This window comes from Helicoverpa zea, chromosome 31 (assembly GCF_022581195.2).
Source record: "Helicoverpa zea isolate HzStark_Cry1AcR chromosome 31, ilHelZeax1.1, whole genome shotgun sequence".
In the NCBI taxonomy this organism is placed as follows: domain Eukaryota; kingdom Metazoa; phylum Arthropoda; class Insecta; order Lepidoptera; family Noctuidae; genus Helicoverpa; species Helicoverpa zea.
In genome coordinates this window covers 10358073-10378057 of record NC_061482.1, presented here as the reverse complement: position 1 = coordinate 10378057, position 19985 = coordinate 10358073, and the positions used below count along the sequence as shown (strand labels likewise).

General features: G+C 36.5%; 1 protein-coding gene and 1 non-coding gene across 2 annotated transcripts; one reads left to right on the top strand and one right to left on the bottom strand.

Moving 5' to 3' along the window:
- Positions 1–4657: 4657 nt before the first annotated feature.
- On the top strand, positions 4658–6944 carry LOC124645432 (macrophage migration inhibitory factor homolog). Its single transcript, XM_047185233.1, has 3 exons — positions 4658–4830; positions 6040–6215; positions 6688–6944. Exons 1-3 carry the CDS (start codon positions 4723–4725, stop codon positions 6752–6754), a joined length of 351 nt encoding a protein of 116 aa, XP_047041189.1. The 5' UTR covers positions 4658–4722; the 3' UTR covers positions 6755–6944.
- Positions 6945–19871: 12927 nt separating this feature from the next.
- Positions 19872–19943, bottom strand: Trnac-gca. Its single transcript has one exon. It is a non-coding gene; the product is annotated as a tRNA-Cys (tRNA).
- Positions 19944–19985: the final 42 nt, after the last annotated feature.

The window sequence follows — 19985 nt, the reverse complement described above, 5'->3', positions numbered from 1 at the left end:
TAATATTATAAATGCGAAATAACCCTGTCTGTTTGTGTGAAAGGACATTGTTCAATTTTGGCCTAAGAACCGATGTGAATATAAATTATACTATAATTTTTATTTATTTTTATATTGTTTGAAACATATTTTAGTATTCCACGGACACTTCAAATAAATAAATTCCAAATAAAAAGTAGGGTCACAATTATTGATGCCTTATAAAATGTTTCCGTCAGCCAGTGCTGCTAGTTTCGGAAGTTTTCGGGATTTCGGTAAATACGATTCGGTAATACCTACTTTCCGAAGTCGGTTATTAAAATTAGTTGGTAACACTTTATTCATTTAAATACCTAAACTGACTAGCTAGAAAAAAGCTAGTATTCTGTATAATGTTTTAAGATGGTTTTGAGCGAATCGCGAATTTCTAGCTTGGCATTCGAGTAGGATTATAGTTTTCGTAATTGGCAACACTGGTGTACTTCAGTCAGTTTGCTAGAAGTCAGTTTGATTGGTTTGATTGCTTTGCGACTATCGTTTCTTTTGTGATTTTCTATGCGTTTCATGGTTTTATTCTAACAACTTTGGCTTGATTACGGACTCCGATTAGATTGCGTACTTGGTAGACTCGGCTTTGTGTAAAGAACTGGATTTTACTAGCATTTTCGGATATTGCTCTGTCTGTGATCGAATTTAGTTATATTATAATTACAACAATGGATGCAGAATATAGTATATTGTATAAATTGTGGATCTGCTGGAGGTTCTTTGGTATTAGAAAACGAAGATATACTTCGTTGCATACAACAATGGACTGTTCCCCGTATGGTAAGTGGTCTACGAAAGTGTTTTTCTAATTTTGATAAGAATGTTACTACCTACTTATGTTTTCATAAGCACACAATTTCTCGGTTTTCAAATCAATTGCCACAATTGCAAGTTACTTGATATTTACTAATGATTTTTTGTATTTATTATTACAGGTTGAAGCTCATGACCTTATATGTACGACGTGTTGGTCTGAAGCAGTCGAGCATAATAAGATGCAATGCACTGTTGGACGCAATTGTGTACTTTGTAAGAAGCTCCTACCATCAGGCATACTGTTGCAATTGTATCGTTGGGCGTAGAACAGTGGGCTGTTGTGCCCACATAATGACTATTATCTGGTATTTAAGCTGGGCGAGATACCAAAGCTCAGTTCTTAGATATATTATTGAGAAATATTGATGATTAAAAACCTTTAATTGAATATAAATATTGTTTTTATTGCACATCCTCGAAAACCTCTTTCATTGTTATTGGTAAACCTTACTTTAACTGTTAAATTATTTTGTGTGGTAATGACATTTTTAGTATGGTCTGTGCCTTCTTGGTAATAGACCGCGGGTTCGATTCCCGCCTTATGGCATGTAGATAGCTAGGTAACTGTCTAATATAAAAGTAGTAACAATCATTTAAATAAATAATTCTCCATCGTAATAATATCGATATTTTATGAATTGTGGTGAATGGAACTCTTCCATTTTGGAAACTTATGCGTTTTATCACAAATCCAAAGTGGATTCACTATATATTAAGAAACGTAACGTTGAAAGCAAAAGCGTTTAGGTAGTTGTTTTTCATAAAAATTCTAAGCATTTATGAAAACTAGTCACACGCCCCGTCTTCGCACGGTGGCAATGTAAAACCTTGGTGTAAACCTTCCTCTTGACCTACTCTATCTATTAAAAAAAATCGCACCCAAATCCATTGCGTAGTTTTAAAGATCTAAAGCATTCAAAGGGACAGACAGAAAATGCAACTTTATAAAATGATCATTGTCAAAGAATTATCTTAAACTTGACTATTTACTATCTCTTTTCCTAGTATCTAGTAGAGTAGTCTTTCCTAGATCTAGAAGAGAACATATAGAGCTGTACATAGTATTGTTGATTTTTTGTATAGTGTAGTTTGATAATACTACTCTGATATTTCACGCAAGCTTGGTTATTTTTTATTTATAACCTCAAAATATTAACTTTTTTCGTAATTATTTTAGTTTCCTGAAGTGTCCGTTCGTGAAAACTTATTTCATAGGATTCCATATAATTTTAAGAGTTTATAGAAGTCACTTTCCATTCGAACAGTTCTTAGGCAGAACATGTATGGAGCCGGAACAATGTCCTTTGGTACAGACATAGTTTGGAACTTGAGAAAGGACGCGGGATAGTTTTTATTACGAAAAATATAAATACAATTTATTTCGGACATACATCTAACAGCTTCATGTAAAAATTATATCGCACTACAACCTATAAATAGTGTTTCTCAGTAATCTGTTTTTTCTTACAAGTCTTTCAAAATACAAACAATTCGTATTCTAGCTTTTGGAGTCGGTTAAATACCATCAGAAAACATTACACTCGTGGATCTCCGGTACATCTAGATCTGCCTGTCTAGGACATCTATCACGATATCTCGAGAAGGCATATAAGATACAAGTAGAAGATAATAAATAGTATTATGCCACACTACAACTTTGTTGACATTCATGACGATGATATGACGGATTCGAAACTAGAGGTAACATATTATCGGGAGTGGACACGTGTTTTCATGAAACGCTTCATCATATTCAATGATGTAATAATCACTTAAGAATATAAAATGCGATTCATCATACACGCATGTCTACTGCTCTGTAAAACCTTTATATATAAAGATGCTTTTTCTTTTTCTTATCAACTCTCGATTTTGAGGGTGTGGGTTCAATTCCAGCTCAGGCAAGTACCAATGCAATTTTTCTAAGTTAGTATGTACTTTCTAAGTATACCAATGGCTGACAAAAAGGTGAAGGAAAACATCTTGAGGAAACCTGGACCATAAAGTCTGAAATCACCAACCCGCATTGAGCAAGCGTGGTGATTAATTTAATGCTCAATCCTTCTCCAAGTGAGAGGAGGCCTGTGCCCAGCAATGGGGCGATAAAAAGGCTGTAACAGTATCAACTAACGGGCCCTAATGTCAGAATTCGTCTGACGGGAATTTAACGAAGTGTACTGGGTAACAGTCAGAAACGCTGGCTCCATTTACTTGCCTAAAGTTGGCCCATGCGTGGCCACTACACGCCATCACCAGTGTGCACAGGGGGTATTGGTATATATTGGCGGGCTCCCCGAGAGTTGTCGGTATTTTGGGCACACATCAAAGGAATCGTGGCGTAGCGTGGCCTGTGGTGTTTATACAATCGGCCAATGTTTAGTTCGTCACCGGCCGCTGAGTACCTACACTTTTGTGTTGCGTGTAAAAATAAATGTAGTAGATAATTAAGCATAATATAGATATAGTAATATAAATATAGAAGTGTAGTAGGTATACATAAATGCTGTGGAGCAGTTTCCCTTGCTTGATGATGTCCTCCTAGCCGATTATCGGCTACGGCGCGGCGGCGGCGGCTGTTCTCATGTAAGGAGATTAGCCAACTGCGCAGGACAAATTATTATATTACACAAGCATTTGCGCAGACACCGGGTGCACTTACTATTCCTTCACTCTCATAGCCCGATGGGACGGCAATCCGACTCGACCGGAGAGAGGTCAGGAGCAGGGGCACGATTCTCCTAATTTTACTTAAGCATCATACGATTCACGTTCGACTGCGATCCAATCCCGACTCGATTATATTTGAAACGTATGTGGCATTCCGCTATTTTTTCTTTGAAATAAACGTTTTTATCCTTTTCTGTCATTCAATAATGAATCATTTTGTCTGCAAATGATTAACTATTGCAATATGATTGTAGAGCAAACTACCGTATAGACCAAAATCACCAAAATAGCAGACCAATCGCAAACCAATCGAATGTCGTTGGAATATGATTGAACGCGGGCAAAGTCGCGGGCGACCGCTAGACTCCTTTATAAAGATCTGGCAAAGCGATTTGCTGACACTTCAAGTGATCCATAGGCTGGTTTTTATTTTGGACAAAAATTAAACATTGCCATGCAACGTGGCAATGCTGCCAGCCTCTTGGGTACACTCCCGGTGGGCAGCGATGAAGAGGATCGAACCCGCGCACTCATACTCGAGACGTTGGCTATACCCACTAGGCCACCACGCTAACTCCTATAAAATATGATTGCTGTTGCAGAGGGGTCAACAGTTGTAACAACTGACAGTCGCAACACGCCTGTGTTACAAGTAGAGGGTACCCTACTGAACTACGAGTAATCTCACGTAACAATTTATCTTTAACTTTAACGTGACAGACAGCCGGACAGATAATACCAATTTGAAACGCAAAGCTTACACACACTTATTGATGTTCCTAAGAAAAATACAGATTTCCCATGGACCGTAATAAATATTATTTGATGACGAGGTGTTAACACGTCACTAGTGGCAGCTAACTATGCCTGAGTTGCGAATCATTGTTGTTCTTGTCAAATAACATAAATCACCCTAGAAAAAGAGATTAGTGAAAAAATATGAAGATTTGTATGAAAATATTTTAATAATGCCAAAGAAAATAACAAAAGTTGGCGGTATAAACTGAATTATGTTCCCAAGCATGAAACATAAATAACAACAAATGACGGACAACATTCATCAAAAATATATCGAGCGCATCCCTAAAAGCAATTGGCGTTACACTGATAAGCGAGTGCCCTTGAAATCACATTGATAAAACTGGTCACTCGTATCACTGAGCCACTAGTGTCAGTAGCGTCGGGACATACGAACAGACAGCACGCACAAACATGCCTTGCTTAAAGATCTTAACAAATATTCCTATCAGCCAAGTACCGAAGGATTTCGTCAGCAAAATTCTGCCCTTGCTATCTAAAGTTGTCAGAAAACCAGAGGATGTAAGTATTATTATATTTTTATATAGCTTATTGTTAGTTAATACCTCGGTATAATGCCTGTTGCGATGTCAAATAAATAAGTATTACGAAACTGAATGAATTGTAAACACAGTGATAAGGTTGTGAACGAAAGCGAATTTGTTTTTTATTTCATGTAAATATCGTTATATTAAATATTATCGTATGTGTTGTGTCGTAGGTACCTATTTTACATTTGAATTTTGTGCGTAGCGTAATGAATTTAAATTATATTCATGAATGTTATCATTCGATAAAATGGCCATTTAAAAATATTTTTGAGGATGAATTCTAAGTTAAATAAATACTGCATACCTATAATGTATGTACCTCTATAGGTTACGAGGTTCATTCATTCATTCATTCATCATCAGCCTATAGCAGTCCACTGCTGGACATAGGCCTCTCCAAGTGCACGCCACTGAGATCGATTTTCGGCTGCGGTTACGAGGTTAATCTGTTATTATGGAACAGAGTCTAAACTGTCAGATATCACACAAGATTTTGATCTTGTTGCATTGCTAGCGATAGTACGATAGTAGGAAGCATCTATCGGAATAATTGTTTGAAAAATGCAATACATGGCTTTATTATTTTTATCTCGAACGCGTACAAACTATAAAAAGATAGCATTCAAAACACTTAGACTTCGTATATTTTTATTCTCCACTTAACTTCGTAATCCAAATCTTAATTCCTAGCGCCCCTCGTAAACGACCCTTCATGCATGGGCCATCAGTGATCATGTATTGTATACCTATCTCCCAGATTATATCTTTGGACCACATACTGGTGCTAATTAAAGTCCCCAAATAACAAATATACGTTACATTCTGTGACACGGATGATGTGCCAAGGCCGAGTGATCGATGACGATTCATTTTTGTATTAAATTCGACCAGCGCCTGCCTACAATACTCATGCTAAGTAATTGCAATACTGGGCACTTGGTTGCTATTCACTTTCTTGAAGGCGTTCTACGCCTGCACTTGCACATTACAATCTCGTCAGATAGGCACCTATACGCATGCAAGAAATAATCCAAAGAAGAACAAACAAGAAACATTTCATCATTCTCTCATTTGCCAAATATTTCACAGCTCACAACAGATTATTAAGAGGTATATCAATCGGTACATACTGCACACAATTGACTCCTACAACGATCATATATTTATTGCTATGTTCCAGAAATTCCTATGCGTGGTGTCAGGTGACTGCCACATTTCCTTCGCTGGAGAGACATCGGTTCCTAGCGCCGTAGCCACCCTCGAGTCTATCGGCAATCTAGGAGTTGAGGAGAACAAAGTTATCACCAGAGAAGTCACTGCTTTCATCGAGAAAGAACTTGGAATACCACCAAATCAGTAAGTATAATTATTATGACAAACGATACAAATCTATCTTGCGTATTTTCTACTTCAAAAATTTCAAAGTTAGATATCCTAAACAATGTTACATGTAGTTCAACAATTAGTCTCAAACTAGGAACGCCTGCATGTTATTCAGAGACTCACCCGCACTTGGCGCACTTCAAGCAATAAATAAACTCACCTTCGGGTTAATTGGGTAAGGATTGACTATGATTGTGCAATAGGTACCTACTTCGTGCAAAAGGATTGACAATCGTATGGATGAGCGAACTCTGTGTCTTAGGTAATGTCAATCACATACCCACATACCATTCAAGTCTCGTTTCATTCCATCGTACTTGGCAGTTAATGAGTGCAGACGGTGATTATTACTCGTCACATGACGAATGCTCGACGTAAACGAGACGCAAATCAGGCGATGACCAGTGGCGAGCAGTGTTTAACATGTAAATGTGTATTGTTTCAGCTTCTTCTTGTCGTTCTACGATCTCAAGGGACAGGATATTGGTAAAGGAGGAGTGACAATGGCTTAGACAATGTTTGTTGGCTCTTTCGCCAAAGATCAAAATGCATTTATTCTGACTTCTTTAGAAGTTGACTAGACTTAAGTGAACTGGTTGCGATTGTGAATAAAATAGGCAAATGTTGAATTACCTAATTAAATTTGTTAAATTGTTGCTGTAATTTATTTTAATCCACATAAAATATATGAAGTTTTAAACAGTGTGTTTACTTATTTATGTGTCTAGTAAAAGGCTCTTTACTATTCATAACTACCTATATGTACTTACATTATTGAATGATCTTGCAAGCCTATGTATGTTACCTACTTATTTGTGGGTTATTCGTAAATTAAATATTTTTTAAATATTTTATTAGACTGTAACAACGAGGGCGCTAGAGATCTTCATACTTTTGGTGGTTCAATGGCTTCCAATCCACCCTAGGTATCTTATCCAGGCCCGCCGTAAGCGGGCGTGCAAGGCGTGCACCGCACGCGGGCGGCAAATCGAGCGACTTATCACGTAATATTTAAAAAATACAATATCTTTTTACCCATAATTTGACTTCAATATTTCCGAACACAGCAATAGCGCTAAGAATATTACTTACACTGCCGGTTTCAGTTATACATCTGTTGAAAGATCATTTTCAAAATTAAAAATTATTAAAAACGATTTAAGATCAACCAGTAGCGTCGCGTGGGGCAAATGCTATTTAGGGGGCGGCAAAATTAAACCATAATTACGTAATAAAAATATTTTTACTAAAAATAGATGAGTAGATTAGCAATAAAATTTCAGAAAAAGCCGCCCTAGCTTTGGTCGTCTCCTATTAATTTAGACTGTTTCACCCTTTGCATCCCCAAAAAAATTGGCGCTCGCTGCGCTCGCGGTTCCATGTCAAGTATCACATTTTATGTTTGTTTAATTGTTGACGCATTCAATTCCGAAAAATGATTTTTCGCGCACGTCCGTTATGGCTTTTTGTTCACTTTGGTTTTTTATAAAACGTTTACTTCATGAAAACTCTAAGGAAAAAATCGCGCTCGCTTCGCTCGTGGCTTCATATACATTTGCACTTCATTTCTGTGCATATCTTACTTTTTGACTTTGCTTTGTTAATTTACAGTGGTTTTCTTATTCTTTATTGCACACTTAACAATAATTACATAAAAAGAATACAGACAGTTTATGTACAATGGCGAGCTTAACCCAGAATTGGGTTCTCTTACAGCCAACCTTAAAGCCATAGAGAGATTCGATAGTGGTAGGGTAGATTCAAAAAAAAGTGCACAACAAACATAAATAACCAAACAAAAAAATATATATATAAAATAACAATATACTAAACATTTATATGTAGTAAAACTACACAATACATAAACATAATACATATAAAAATATATATTATATATATACATACGAATCATATATGTATATATCAATATATATATCATTCATGTCGATAAATAGTATTCCTTTACTCGTCTCTTGAATACACCCAACGATGGGCTTTCGCGTATCTAGTGTGGAAGGGAATTCCAGTCTCACAGCACGAACAGTGAACGATCCATCATAGCCTTATCATAGCATCATATCCTTAGACTAAAAAATTTTCGCGCTCGCTTCGCTCGCGCTTTCTTACATATGTAGTCTGTTTTGTGCGTTGACTTTGCACATATTTTTTTCGGTTGGACAAGTAAGACGGATATGAATGGGCGGGGGGGTCCGGTCTAGCTAGCGGCGGGCCTGACCTATCTATAGCGTAATGACTACTAACCTTCACATTATGTAACTTATAGGTAAGGAAAGGTAACTGGAACGTAAGTTATAAGTATGAATACGTTGTAGTGAAGTATTCCTCGAAGGGATCCCAATCCTGGTCACGTGAGCATTTTGTTACACCGCTCCGACGGGATGGGCAACTGGGCAAAGTGATTGAAGTTGCCTTGCCAGACTCCGATATAAGTCGTACGAGTCCAATAGGAGCGGTAGTGTTTCATAAAACCATTGAGGGCTATAAAATAAAAGATGGCGGATAGCTGTTACTGCTTGCTCTTATTAGATTACTAGCCGTTTTCGCGCGGTTTCACCCGCGTCCGGTGGGAGCTACTGCCCGCACCGGGATAAAATATAGCCTATGTTACTCGCAGATAATATAGCTTTCTAATAGTGAAAGAATATTTAAAATCGGTCCAGTAGTTTTTGAGTTTATCCATTACAACCAAACAAACAAACAAACAAAGTTTTTCTCTTTATAATATTAGTATAGATGAATTCACACCGATACATTTTAGATAAGTACCTACTTATTGGAAACTAGGTGTCATGCTACTAAAAAACTGACATCTTTGGCACCTTTAATTATTAGCGAAAGCTAAATGAAAATCTGTTCATTTTTTATGACTATAGTCACCTATACTATCGAATTATCATATAATATACTATGTTGTGTTAGTAGGAAATTTTTCATGTACCTAATATAGTTTTTACATGAAAAGTTTCTGGTACACCATTAAGATATCTATAAGTTCGGCCATTCAGAGAATGCGTTCCTGACACGTCGCGATTGAACTGACGACGTAACTTTGCAATGGCGTTGCAGTTACGATAAAAATATTTTTGCTGGTTGTTTACCGTTTTAACAATTGAGGAGCATTAAAACAACATTATTATATCAATAATCAATGAATGTTATAATTTTGTGCCAAACTGAGTGTCAAATAACTTGGTAAACAATATTTTTCTAAATCTATACTGCGCTATTACAAGGTTATGTCAGCGGTTTATATTTTGTAGTGCTGTGCTAAAAATAACAGGCAAGTATCGTAATCTGTTCTTATACAGTTATAATATAAAATAATACGTTTTGATTTTCTTTTTAAGAATTGGAAAATAATGGACTATAAGACTTAATTATAACTTTTATGAAATATAAAAATAAAACTATGACCAAACCGCATTTTTATACTTAGATTAAAAATGGTAACCCCAAATGGCGTTATGGGCCGCCATTTTGTGACGCTAAAACAGTCGTCCGTTGTCGTTTCGTGCGCATAGACCACGTTTTTCAAGTGTTTTCGATCTGTTTTTATTTGATTACCCGGCTTTTGTTAGACCGAGATATCAGGATTGATTCTGTTATTGATAATAATATAATTATACATGTAGGCGAAGATGATGATGAAGACACCACCTCCTCAAGCAAATCGGAGTCTGATTAATATTCTGTTCGCACATTCAATTCAATGTACTTGTAACAAAGAATAAATAAAACAATTTTATTATATGAATATTACCTTTTTTTGGTTTCCACTTAAATAACTAAAATATAAAACAAATGATTCCGCCAATTTAAAACGAAAATAATCTTAAAATAATGCGGCGGTTCATTTTGAAGGAACGGTAACGAACTCAGTGTTATGTTGTGCCCATCACTAGTCGTGACTAACTGATAGGTGTCAGGAACGCATTCTCTGAACGGCCGAAGTATACTTACCTATACTTGCTTAAATGTTTATTTGTAGGTATTTATAGAGATACTTATGCAGCTAGTAGTTATTCGTATTCTTGTTTGCAGAGATACGTATGTCGGCGTCTACCCGTCTGCGCGATACTCGTGGCCTGTTCGAAGCCCTGTTTGATAAAACAACGTAAAAATCTGAACAGAACGTGGAGTGCAAAAGCCCGCCACATCTCATATTTTGGGCCAAATGATAGAACATCACTTTATCCTGCGGCCCTGGTACTATTTGATCCATTTAATAAATACGCTTCATAACTTTTCTTCTTACCGAATACCTTGTACTGAAATATTATTTGCAGGCCTAGTTTTAAAAATGTACATTATATGTAGTGTTGGACCCGGAAACTATCTTCTGCTCGAATGAAAAATCCTTAGCATCATCATCCTCCGAGCCTTTTTTCCCAATCATGTTGGGGTAGGATTCCAGTCTAACCGGATTCAGCTGAGTACCAGTGCTTTACAAGAAGCGACTGCCTATCTGACCTCCTCAACCCAGTTACCCGGGCAACCCGATACCCCTTGGTTAGACTGGCATCAGACTTACTGGCTTCTGACTACCCGTAACGACTGCCAAGGATGTTCAATGACAGCCGGGACCTACAGTTTAACGTGCCATCTGAAACACAGTCAATGGTGTCTAAGATATACCTAGAAAGTACATACAAACTTAGAATGAAAAATCCTTAGCATAAAATCCTTATTGCACGAAATTGCTAGCAGAAGTGACGTATAGAGTAAAAAATCCCAAGCTTGTAAGTAAAAGAACACTATTGAAACGGTACTCCGACCTACATTAAATCCTACCAATATAGGTAGGCTACTTTTTATGAAAACACCACGCGGGCGAAGCCGCGAGCGGAAGCTGGTATTAAATAAAAACTCTTTAAGTATATTCAACTTCTACAGTACCTATTACTTACCCTTTTAGATTGGTACCTAAATATCTCATTACCTATCTCAACCGTACCTACAAGCTGTAGAATTTTCAAAAAGCAACAAACTGCACAATTTCGCAGTTATTACTGCGGTAAAGCTAGTCAAAAATGTCTAGTCTGTGAGTTAAGGTTCAGTACTTACTGTTGTTCACATAATTTAGTTATAACAAGTGTGTTGTCGTGAGTTCCCCTGTGGAGTAAACAGATGCTTATTAGGGTGAACAACGTCTGCATTAGAGCCGCTGTACAACATGCAAGAACTTCCTAACATAGGTATAATTATGCCGAGAGACACATAATATAAGCTCATGTGCCTTTTTATTTACTTTTCTACTGCAGTGCCGCTGCTACTTAGTTCTATCGCTATGGCGCACTTTTTTCTTCTCCATCAAATAGGTATACCTTCCTGGTTCTAAATAAATGGTCATTATTATTGAGAACAGACACGGATTTCATGTTCTTATGTTGCTGTATCGATGTAGGTATAAATTTATCACAGAGAATTCAAGGCTATTTTGTGGTGAATTGGTTGCTAGAAGAAAATAACAAACTATGTACATTTTGGAGTAAAATAAGTTGCTATAATTAAGAACGTACGGTACAAGTCATATTTTTTTAAAATGTGCCATCTAGCGGTGAGTAGCGTACCTAACATGTATGGATAAGGGCTTCTTTTATAACGTTGGAAGACGGGGAGACTAGGTGGAAGCTCCGATAGGTAAATAAGAATTCTGTTATGAGAAGACTTCAAATATGTATAAGCAGCAAGTGCAAATTGTGAGTGATATTGTTAACTTACTTTTGCCAGAGGATTCACCCGCATCCTGGGGAAACCTTAAACAGGGAAAAAAGTAGCCTAGAAGCCTATAAGTAATTCGAGTAATTCCCCGATAAATTGTCTATCAAACACTGAAACATTTTTTCAAATCCGATGTTAGTTCCTGCAAGCAAATACTTAGTTCAAGCAAACAAAGAAACTTTTCAACTATTTATTTTCAATTCTAAGCAATTATTATAGACCTTATTCTATTCTATTCTATTCAACTTAAATCATTTTAATATAGAATTTCATCAACCACTTCTTTAAAAAATTTTTAATTGAATACCGACACGAAAAAAAACCTGCGTTACATTTCAAAATCAAACTCCTAATTCATATTTGGATATAGTGTCCAATATCTTAAACTCATAGCAGAAGGTACTTAAAAACAAGCCTAATAGGCTTACTTACCTATAGTATTCTAGAAGCCTACAGGGTTTATCTCCCGTCTGGGCTGCAATACTTTATTCAGGGGCCGTGTCCACCGATCTCGCCACGTGCATAATGTGGCGTAATAAATGCAAATCGCCACGTGTCGGCCACAGGTATGCTAGGCTCGGCCACGCTATCTCTGGACGAGTGACATGGATGCTGCAAAACATGTTTGTATACGAATTGTTAACGTTACACTCGATCTAGGACTAAATTATAATGGCTAATTATTTTGGAGTAACGTAAAACATTAGATAATTATGTATATACCTAACTATTCTATGAACCTTTATTTACATAGATATTTACAATACATATTTACAATAAAAATCAAAAACTATCCTAGTAAAACAAACAACTAAAAAGCGTCAAAAAATTCGTCCCCATCGCTGTCATCGCTGTCTAAATATGTATTGTAAATATCTATGTAAATAAAGGTTCATTATATTACTTTAACTATTCTATTCTACTCTTGACTAAATAGTCCAAACTAAACCTAAACTCTTAGTTTGTATAGGTGACACTGTTCTTGAGTTATAAGATTACAATGAAAACTGGCAATAATGTTTATATAGTTTCTATGTATATAGGTATGTAAATAGTTGCACCGTCAATTTGAAAGACTTCCATTTCAATCCGTCTTCTATTCAAATGTACACTTAGTAAATACATACGAGTAGTAACTATTCAGTAATCTGTGGTATCTGGTATCTGCAAGACATTTGTTTTACGCGGTGTCTTACGATTGTATACTCCTATTCCCTTCGCAAGTTCCCGACAATTCAAAATACCGATATTCATACCATGTTAATACCCAAATCGGATTTCAGACTCCGTAGACGGTTGCATGGTGTGCGGGAAACCAGATGCACCTTTGTATAATACACGTGCTTCCTCACTTGTGTTTGTGCTACTTAGATACCTCTAATTAATACCATTAATTGGGATTAAATATGCTCAGAACAGATATTAAAATATCTCTTGCAAAAAATATATATTCCGTCTATTTATTAACACCTTTATTTAGGTCACTAGGGCCCATAGAGAAAACAATTACACATATACCTACATACCAATACTTATAAACTAATACATACAATTATATAAACTACATAATTAACACTATTTGTTTACACGATACGATGGCGAACATTTGCAGTATTTTTTTTTTATTTTTTTTTTAGGTACCTCGGATTATGCCACCGTTTCCCCCAGAGAGCATAATCACATTATGGAACAGGGCTCATTCTGCTTAAATTATAAATGGTAAAGTTTGCAAGAATGCATGTATCACAACTATCGGCCGTCGACTGTATTTCTTCTGTCTAGTAGAACAAAGTTATGTCCCATTAGTTCTACTGCCAATAGTAGAACTAGTGGGAACAAACCAATGTTTATTACTCTATAACGCAAAATCTAACGCTCAAAACCTCAGCTTATAATTAAGTTATATGACAAACTGACAATGTTTTATGCAGGAACCTGATTCACGTCGATCACTGCATGATTTCATTAGGGTGCGTTAGGATGCTACGCGTTTACTACGCTTTTTGTGTCGAAGCTACGGCGTTTCGTAGTCGCCTACATTGGGGTTGTTGCCAGCTAAACAGCTACGCGCGTGCTACGCTATGGTTACGACGATATCGTAAAGAGGAATAAAGAGTAAGGATCCACAGATTATATTTAATACTTAAATTAAGTTATTAATTGTTATAAGTAGAACAATTTTCACTAACCAACCTTTTTGGTAAGACTATGAAGAGTGAATATCGATGCGATGGTATTGCAGAGTCGCGCGTCTCCCACTCAGATCTCAAAGCAAAGGCATCAGGTGCAAAGAGCTGATGTTTTTGTTGTTCCACTTTATACGTCACAAGGTAAGTATTCTATTTACTCACCGAGCCTAAAGTAACTGAGATAAGACTTGATTTCGAGGGCTGAATCAAAAATTACATGTTTGATGATGAAATTATATTATGTGGTGAATCGGAGTGTCAAATTTTAGTACCTACTTCTCCTTACATTCTCTCTTCTGATTAGAAATAGGTTAATAAAATAGGCAATATTTTGTTCTTATAAATAAAGTCGACTGGAATATTAAACTCAGATTATTTTAGCAATTGTTCTTGGAGCTTACGATTTTTTTTCCTTAGATTTCAGAGCAATTAAACACGTTCATTTGTTCACCAAGTACAATCAATCCGATTGTCTATATAAGGCCCGGTACACAATTGCGTGAAATGTAGGTGTGACCTAATTTAAAAATGTTGTGAATATTTATTCATCAAATTTTATAATAATGTAGCGAGTGTCGGTGCAGGGCTGTCTGTCTCAAGACTTATTAGGTCGTCTCAAGCTCCCCGAACATCAGCTGTCACTTCACCCAGTAAAATGATTATCATTGGATTTTTTCACGTTCCGCAACGTTTTGTTTTTTGTTTGTTTAACTCATTACGACAGTGACGAAGGTTTTTTTGTTACTACCAGAGCTGATAATCTCGTTAAGGGAAATGACTGAATTCAAATAGGCAAGCACTGACCCATTTGCAAATTATAGTCGCCTAATATGTAAAATAAAACAATCTGATTCTGTCAATGGAAACTATGGTGTGCAAGATAGTGGTCGGGGAATGATTCGTTTTGCTCATCCGGGCCGGCGCGCGGCGTGCCCGGCCCGTACATCACACGTAACAGTTTCTGCACACTGTCGCCACAATGAAGGAAGTTTCCACAAAATTTAGGTGTCCTAGCGCCGGGAGACGCTTCAGACAGCTAACACAACCCACTTCTAAACAATTTACGATTCCATAAAAGTTCTGTTATAAGTGGGGGAGGCGTTAGTGGCTGTAATTTCATGGACGGGCTTTTAGAATGGTGCAGGTTGGCACTCTGTGAGCAAGCTAGCGATTTGTGTTAACTGTGGATCTGGATTTAACTTAAATATTAAACTGTCTAGTGTATTACTTAGTGATTAATACGTTTTCTTAAAATGTCATTAATGAACGAGCGAACGAGTGAGTAGTTGAAACAGTTATTTAAAATGAGATTACAAATCATCGTCATGAAAATTGGTGAGTTCAGAGTTTCAGAGCCCCAGTCAAAGTTTACAGTGGTTTTATATACATATAAGGTACCTATACGCCTATAAACCATAAAGACGGTGTACTAAGTACTAATAGACGATTTAATTAATTATAATCCGGAATTCGAATAACATTGCGCTCAAAGGAGTTGTGCGATTCCACAGCAATTAGTTCCTACTCAGCGTAATATGATTAAATGTGCGTCTAAATGCAAGCCCTGTGATATCGGTCCTTATCTACAGGCATTGCGTTTGTATATCAGTACTTCAGTTATATAATATTTGGTAAATGTTTACACGTTTTGATATTGTACGAAATAGACAAAGGAACGCAAGCATATGAAGATACAGAAAGAAAACGGAGCTGATTAAATACTTGTAAGTAGTTCGGTATTTAAACATTTAAAATTACTTTTGTATCTGATACTAAATAGTATATATATACCTAGTTGAAGTTTGTCATCGATTCCGCTCGTCTGTCCCTGGTTTCAGGCTAAGACGTTGCAAGCGTGAACCGTCTGAATGGCCACCGTGGTTCCTCTATTATTCAAATATTAGTCTTCGGGCACGGCTTCATTTTATATAACGCTTTGATCAGTACTCCCCTACTCAAACAATGGAACTTTTTATGCATCCGTGCTAGCTGATCATGTTTATTTGCACGTTTCACAGAATTGGGGATGCAAAATGATAATGTTAATAATTATTACCGTCAACTAAGCTATATTTTGACTCATAGGGGCCGGTGTTATTTTACGATCGAACTCAGAAGAAAATCTATACTAATATTATAAAGCTGAAGAGTTTGTTTGTTTGTTTGAACGCGCTAATCTCAAGAGCTACTGGACCCATTTGAAAAATTCTTTCAGTGTTAGATAGCCCATTTATCGAGGAAGGCTATAGGCTTTTTATCCGGGTTCGTGCCGTGGTTCTTACGGGATGCGGGTGAAACCGCTGACAGAAGCTGGTATATTGATACCTACTTAGTTATAGGTATTACGTACATATTGTACTAGCCGCCTTCCCGCGGTTTCACCCGCGTCCCCTAGGTGCTTCTGCCAGTACCGGGATAAAATATAGCCTATGTTATTTGGCAAGAACTTTTCAACTTGATTTTCAACAGTTCTTTTTTAATCGATTCAGTGCCCAACAAACAAAAACGTCATATAAGGTTTAACTTATACGACATAAAGTTGGATAGCAGTCTTATAATGATAGTGAGATGACTACTAGGTCCTGTAGACGTCTTTAATTTAACTTATTAGTAGTGCGACGAATATGTCATAATAAGCTGGTCTTAGCGACGTTAATAAGACTAAACTAAACGACGTTATATTACAGTCTTAGCTAAAACGTTTTTACGACAACACAATAGTCAGACTAACGTTATAGTCTATTAAACGTTTTGAACTGACCAAATTAGGTCTTTGAAAACCTTTATATGACATCTATGTAATGTAGCAGTTGTATAAACGTTTTCACAGTGACGTTTATGTAACGATCACTATCCTGTTTTACAGCGGTCAATTGGAGACTCTTAAGTGACTTGGTTGTTTATTTAATACTCAAATATAACATATATATTACACGATGTACGTTTAATGTCATGCCCTGACTTTAATCAAACTTGTAGTCGCATTTAAGTCAGTTTTTGACTGAAAAACGGCTAGGCCGCTCTATTTACGGAATATTTGATTAAGTTTACTACGAAAAATTGAAGCAAAAAAAATGTGGAGTAGACTTAAACGTAGTGGAACTTTCAAAAGGAAAGTAAATCGAGATTTCCTTAATGGATCCTTGGATAACTAGCTGTCATGGCGTATTGCATGGTCTTGAAATAACCTTAATACGACTTTATGTCTTTAAAACGTCGTAAAGAGATAGGTGTGTGACAAAAGCAACAATGTCCTACATTTTTAGAAATAAAAATATTTTTATTAATAAAAATATAATCATTAAAACACAAAATTGCGAGGGGGCATGAAAATCTGAAATAAATACATATAGGTATAGTATCATAAAACTTTAATACCAAGTCGAACTAAACGGCATGAGAGACAGATACATTTATTAGCGAGATATATAAATATAAGTTAAATAACACTCATCACCTTTTATTTCCTTGTAATTTTTTATTACAAAACCACAAACCCCGTGTCACTATCAAGAAAAATGAATAAGTTTTACAGGTGTTGTTCCTTGACTCAAATAAAACGTTTTAATCATTCAAAAACGCCCTTATGACGACAATACTACAAACAAGCCGTTGTAAAGTTATGATGCGACTTCTGCGCGACGAAAGTGGTAATTCCATAACGTTCATACGACTTTTGAATGACTTAACGAAGTCAGCTTGTGACTTTTGTATGTCCGTTATACGACAATGTTGGTCATATAACTGGGGCCATTTTCGCGTTTAGTAAACGTTATTATAACGTAAGTGCGACTTAGGTATTACGATCGATGGAATTAAGATAACGTTTATTAAACTTTTAAACGACGTTAAATTGTTAGTTGGGTGGTTTCGGAGCCTTTCGGGCACAACCAAACAAACAAGAAAATGTTTCTTCTTTATTGTATTAGTATTTATACATATAGATACAATTGTAGGTACCCAAAATTAGAAGTATTTCACAAAATCGGAACTAATTTCTGAATTGAGTCAATTATCTCTGATTATTGAGTAGAATATGATTGTCAAAGAACCTCAGAAATGTGTCAGCCGCACGACGCCGTTGATTGAAAATGGCGGCGAACGATTCTATTGGGATTAGAGCGATGTCCATCCAGTGTCAACGTTGATTATCTCGACTATTTTCAAAGCTATCCTCGTGAGATACATATTCTAAAGTTTACAACTTTCTAACTTACTTAAGAAAAAACTTTATACTTATAAAAAAAATCTGCCTTGTAAACTTACAAGATAATATCGTCACTGAACTACTAGGAATAGTAGTTTATCTTTTACCTAAGCACCGGTCTGACCCAGTTCGCCTCAGACTACTTACAGACAAACTGTAGTTCCCTACAGAAAGTAAAGTTAAAATGCACTTTATTTTTACAACGTAACCTTATTTAAGCCAATGCCTGCATTGGGGGAATGGACTGAACGTACTTATAGGTTATAGGTGTTTAGAAGCAACAATATGATCGTTTATGCATGTCTATCAGAAGCCGGGTGTACAGACACCTACATGTTGTCGGCGGCACAATTATAACCCGACTATAGGGGGTTGATGAGAATATGTTGGGAACATGACAGCCTCTTCCAATTCACAGGGTAGTTTATTCACAAGTGATGAATATAATGTAGTGAAAAAAAATCAATACGTCGTACGTTACAATGTAAAACAAAGACGCTCACGGTGTGAACGCTTTCTTCTTTTGATTCTTAGACCAATTTCTGATTTGTAACCAATCTGTTAATGTCGATAATACCTACTAATATGCACACTGCAGATTAAACAGTCGGAAGACAGCTGACCCGATGGTAGCCAAAATTATTATCCAATACTAATTCCACAAACGCTAGCACAAATTGAAGGAAATTATGATAATGTTAGAGTAGATTAAATTAAGTATTACAATGTATGACCGCATTGAGTTATAGCCCGGTACCTAGTATGTATTCACAATGAATATTTCTGATAAAAACTCCAATGCAGAAGATATTGTTACAATGTGTACTTACACAAAAGAGAAGTTTTATAAAGCTTTATAATATACCAGCATTTACATGGTAATTAATTTCTCAACTTGCTTTTTCACATTAAACTTAATTGATCAAGAAATACAACCTTTTCAAAAATAATATGCTGTGGAAAATAAACCTGCAATCACGGCTGTTGAGTTATTAAAAATGCATAAGTAATCTTTTTATTTTAAAAATATTTTTTTTTATTATAGGTATGTTATTTTTACTGAGATATCATGTGGAAGAGCTCGTGGCTAAGTCAAAGCGCGCGGATCGATCGATCATAACGTTAAGCAACGCTTGACGCGGTCAGTCCGTGGATGGGTGATCATGCTGCCTTCGAGTTCGAGTACGAGTTCTTCCGTGTTTCGGAAAGCACGATAGTCCCGGCTGTCATTTGAACATCTTCGGCAGTCGTTACGGGTAGTTAAAAACTAGAAAGTCTGACAACTAGTTTCAACAAGGGATAGACAGGCAGTCGCTCCTTGACACTGGTACTCAGCTGCATAAGGATAGACTGGAAGTCAACCCCATCATAGTTGGGAAAAGGCTAAGCAGATAATGATAAAGTCTGAGTTCTAAGATTTTTCAGTAAATGGAATGAAAACAACCACCCCCAGGAAAAAAACACCACGAGGAATAAAAGGAAGTACAGGGCAGGGGACACCCGGATTTGAACCGGGGACCTATCGATCTGCAGTCGATTGCTCTGCCACTGAGCTATATCCCCGACGACTTACTAATTGGAATAGCGGTTCTTAAGTCTTTAGAA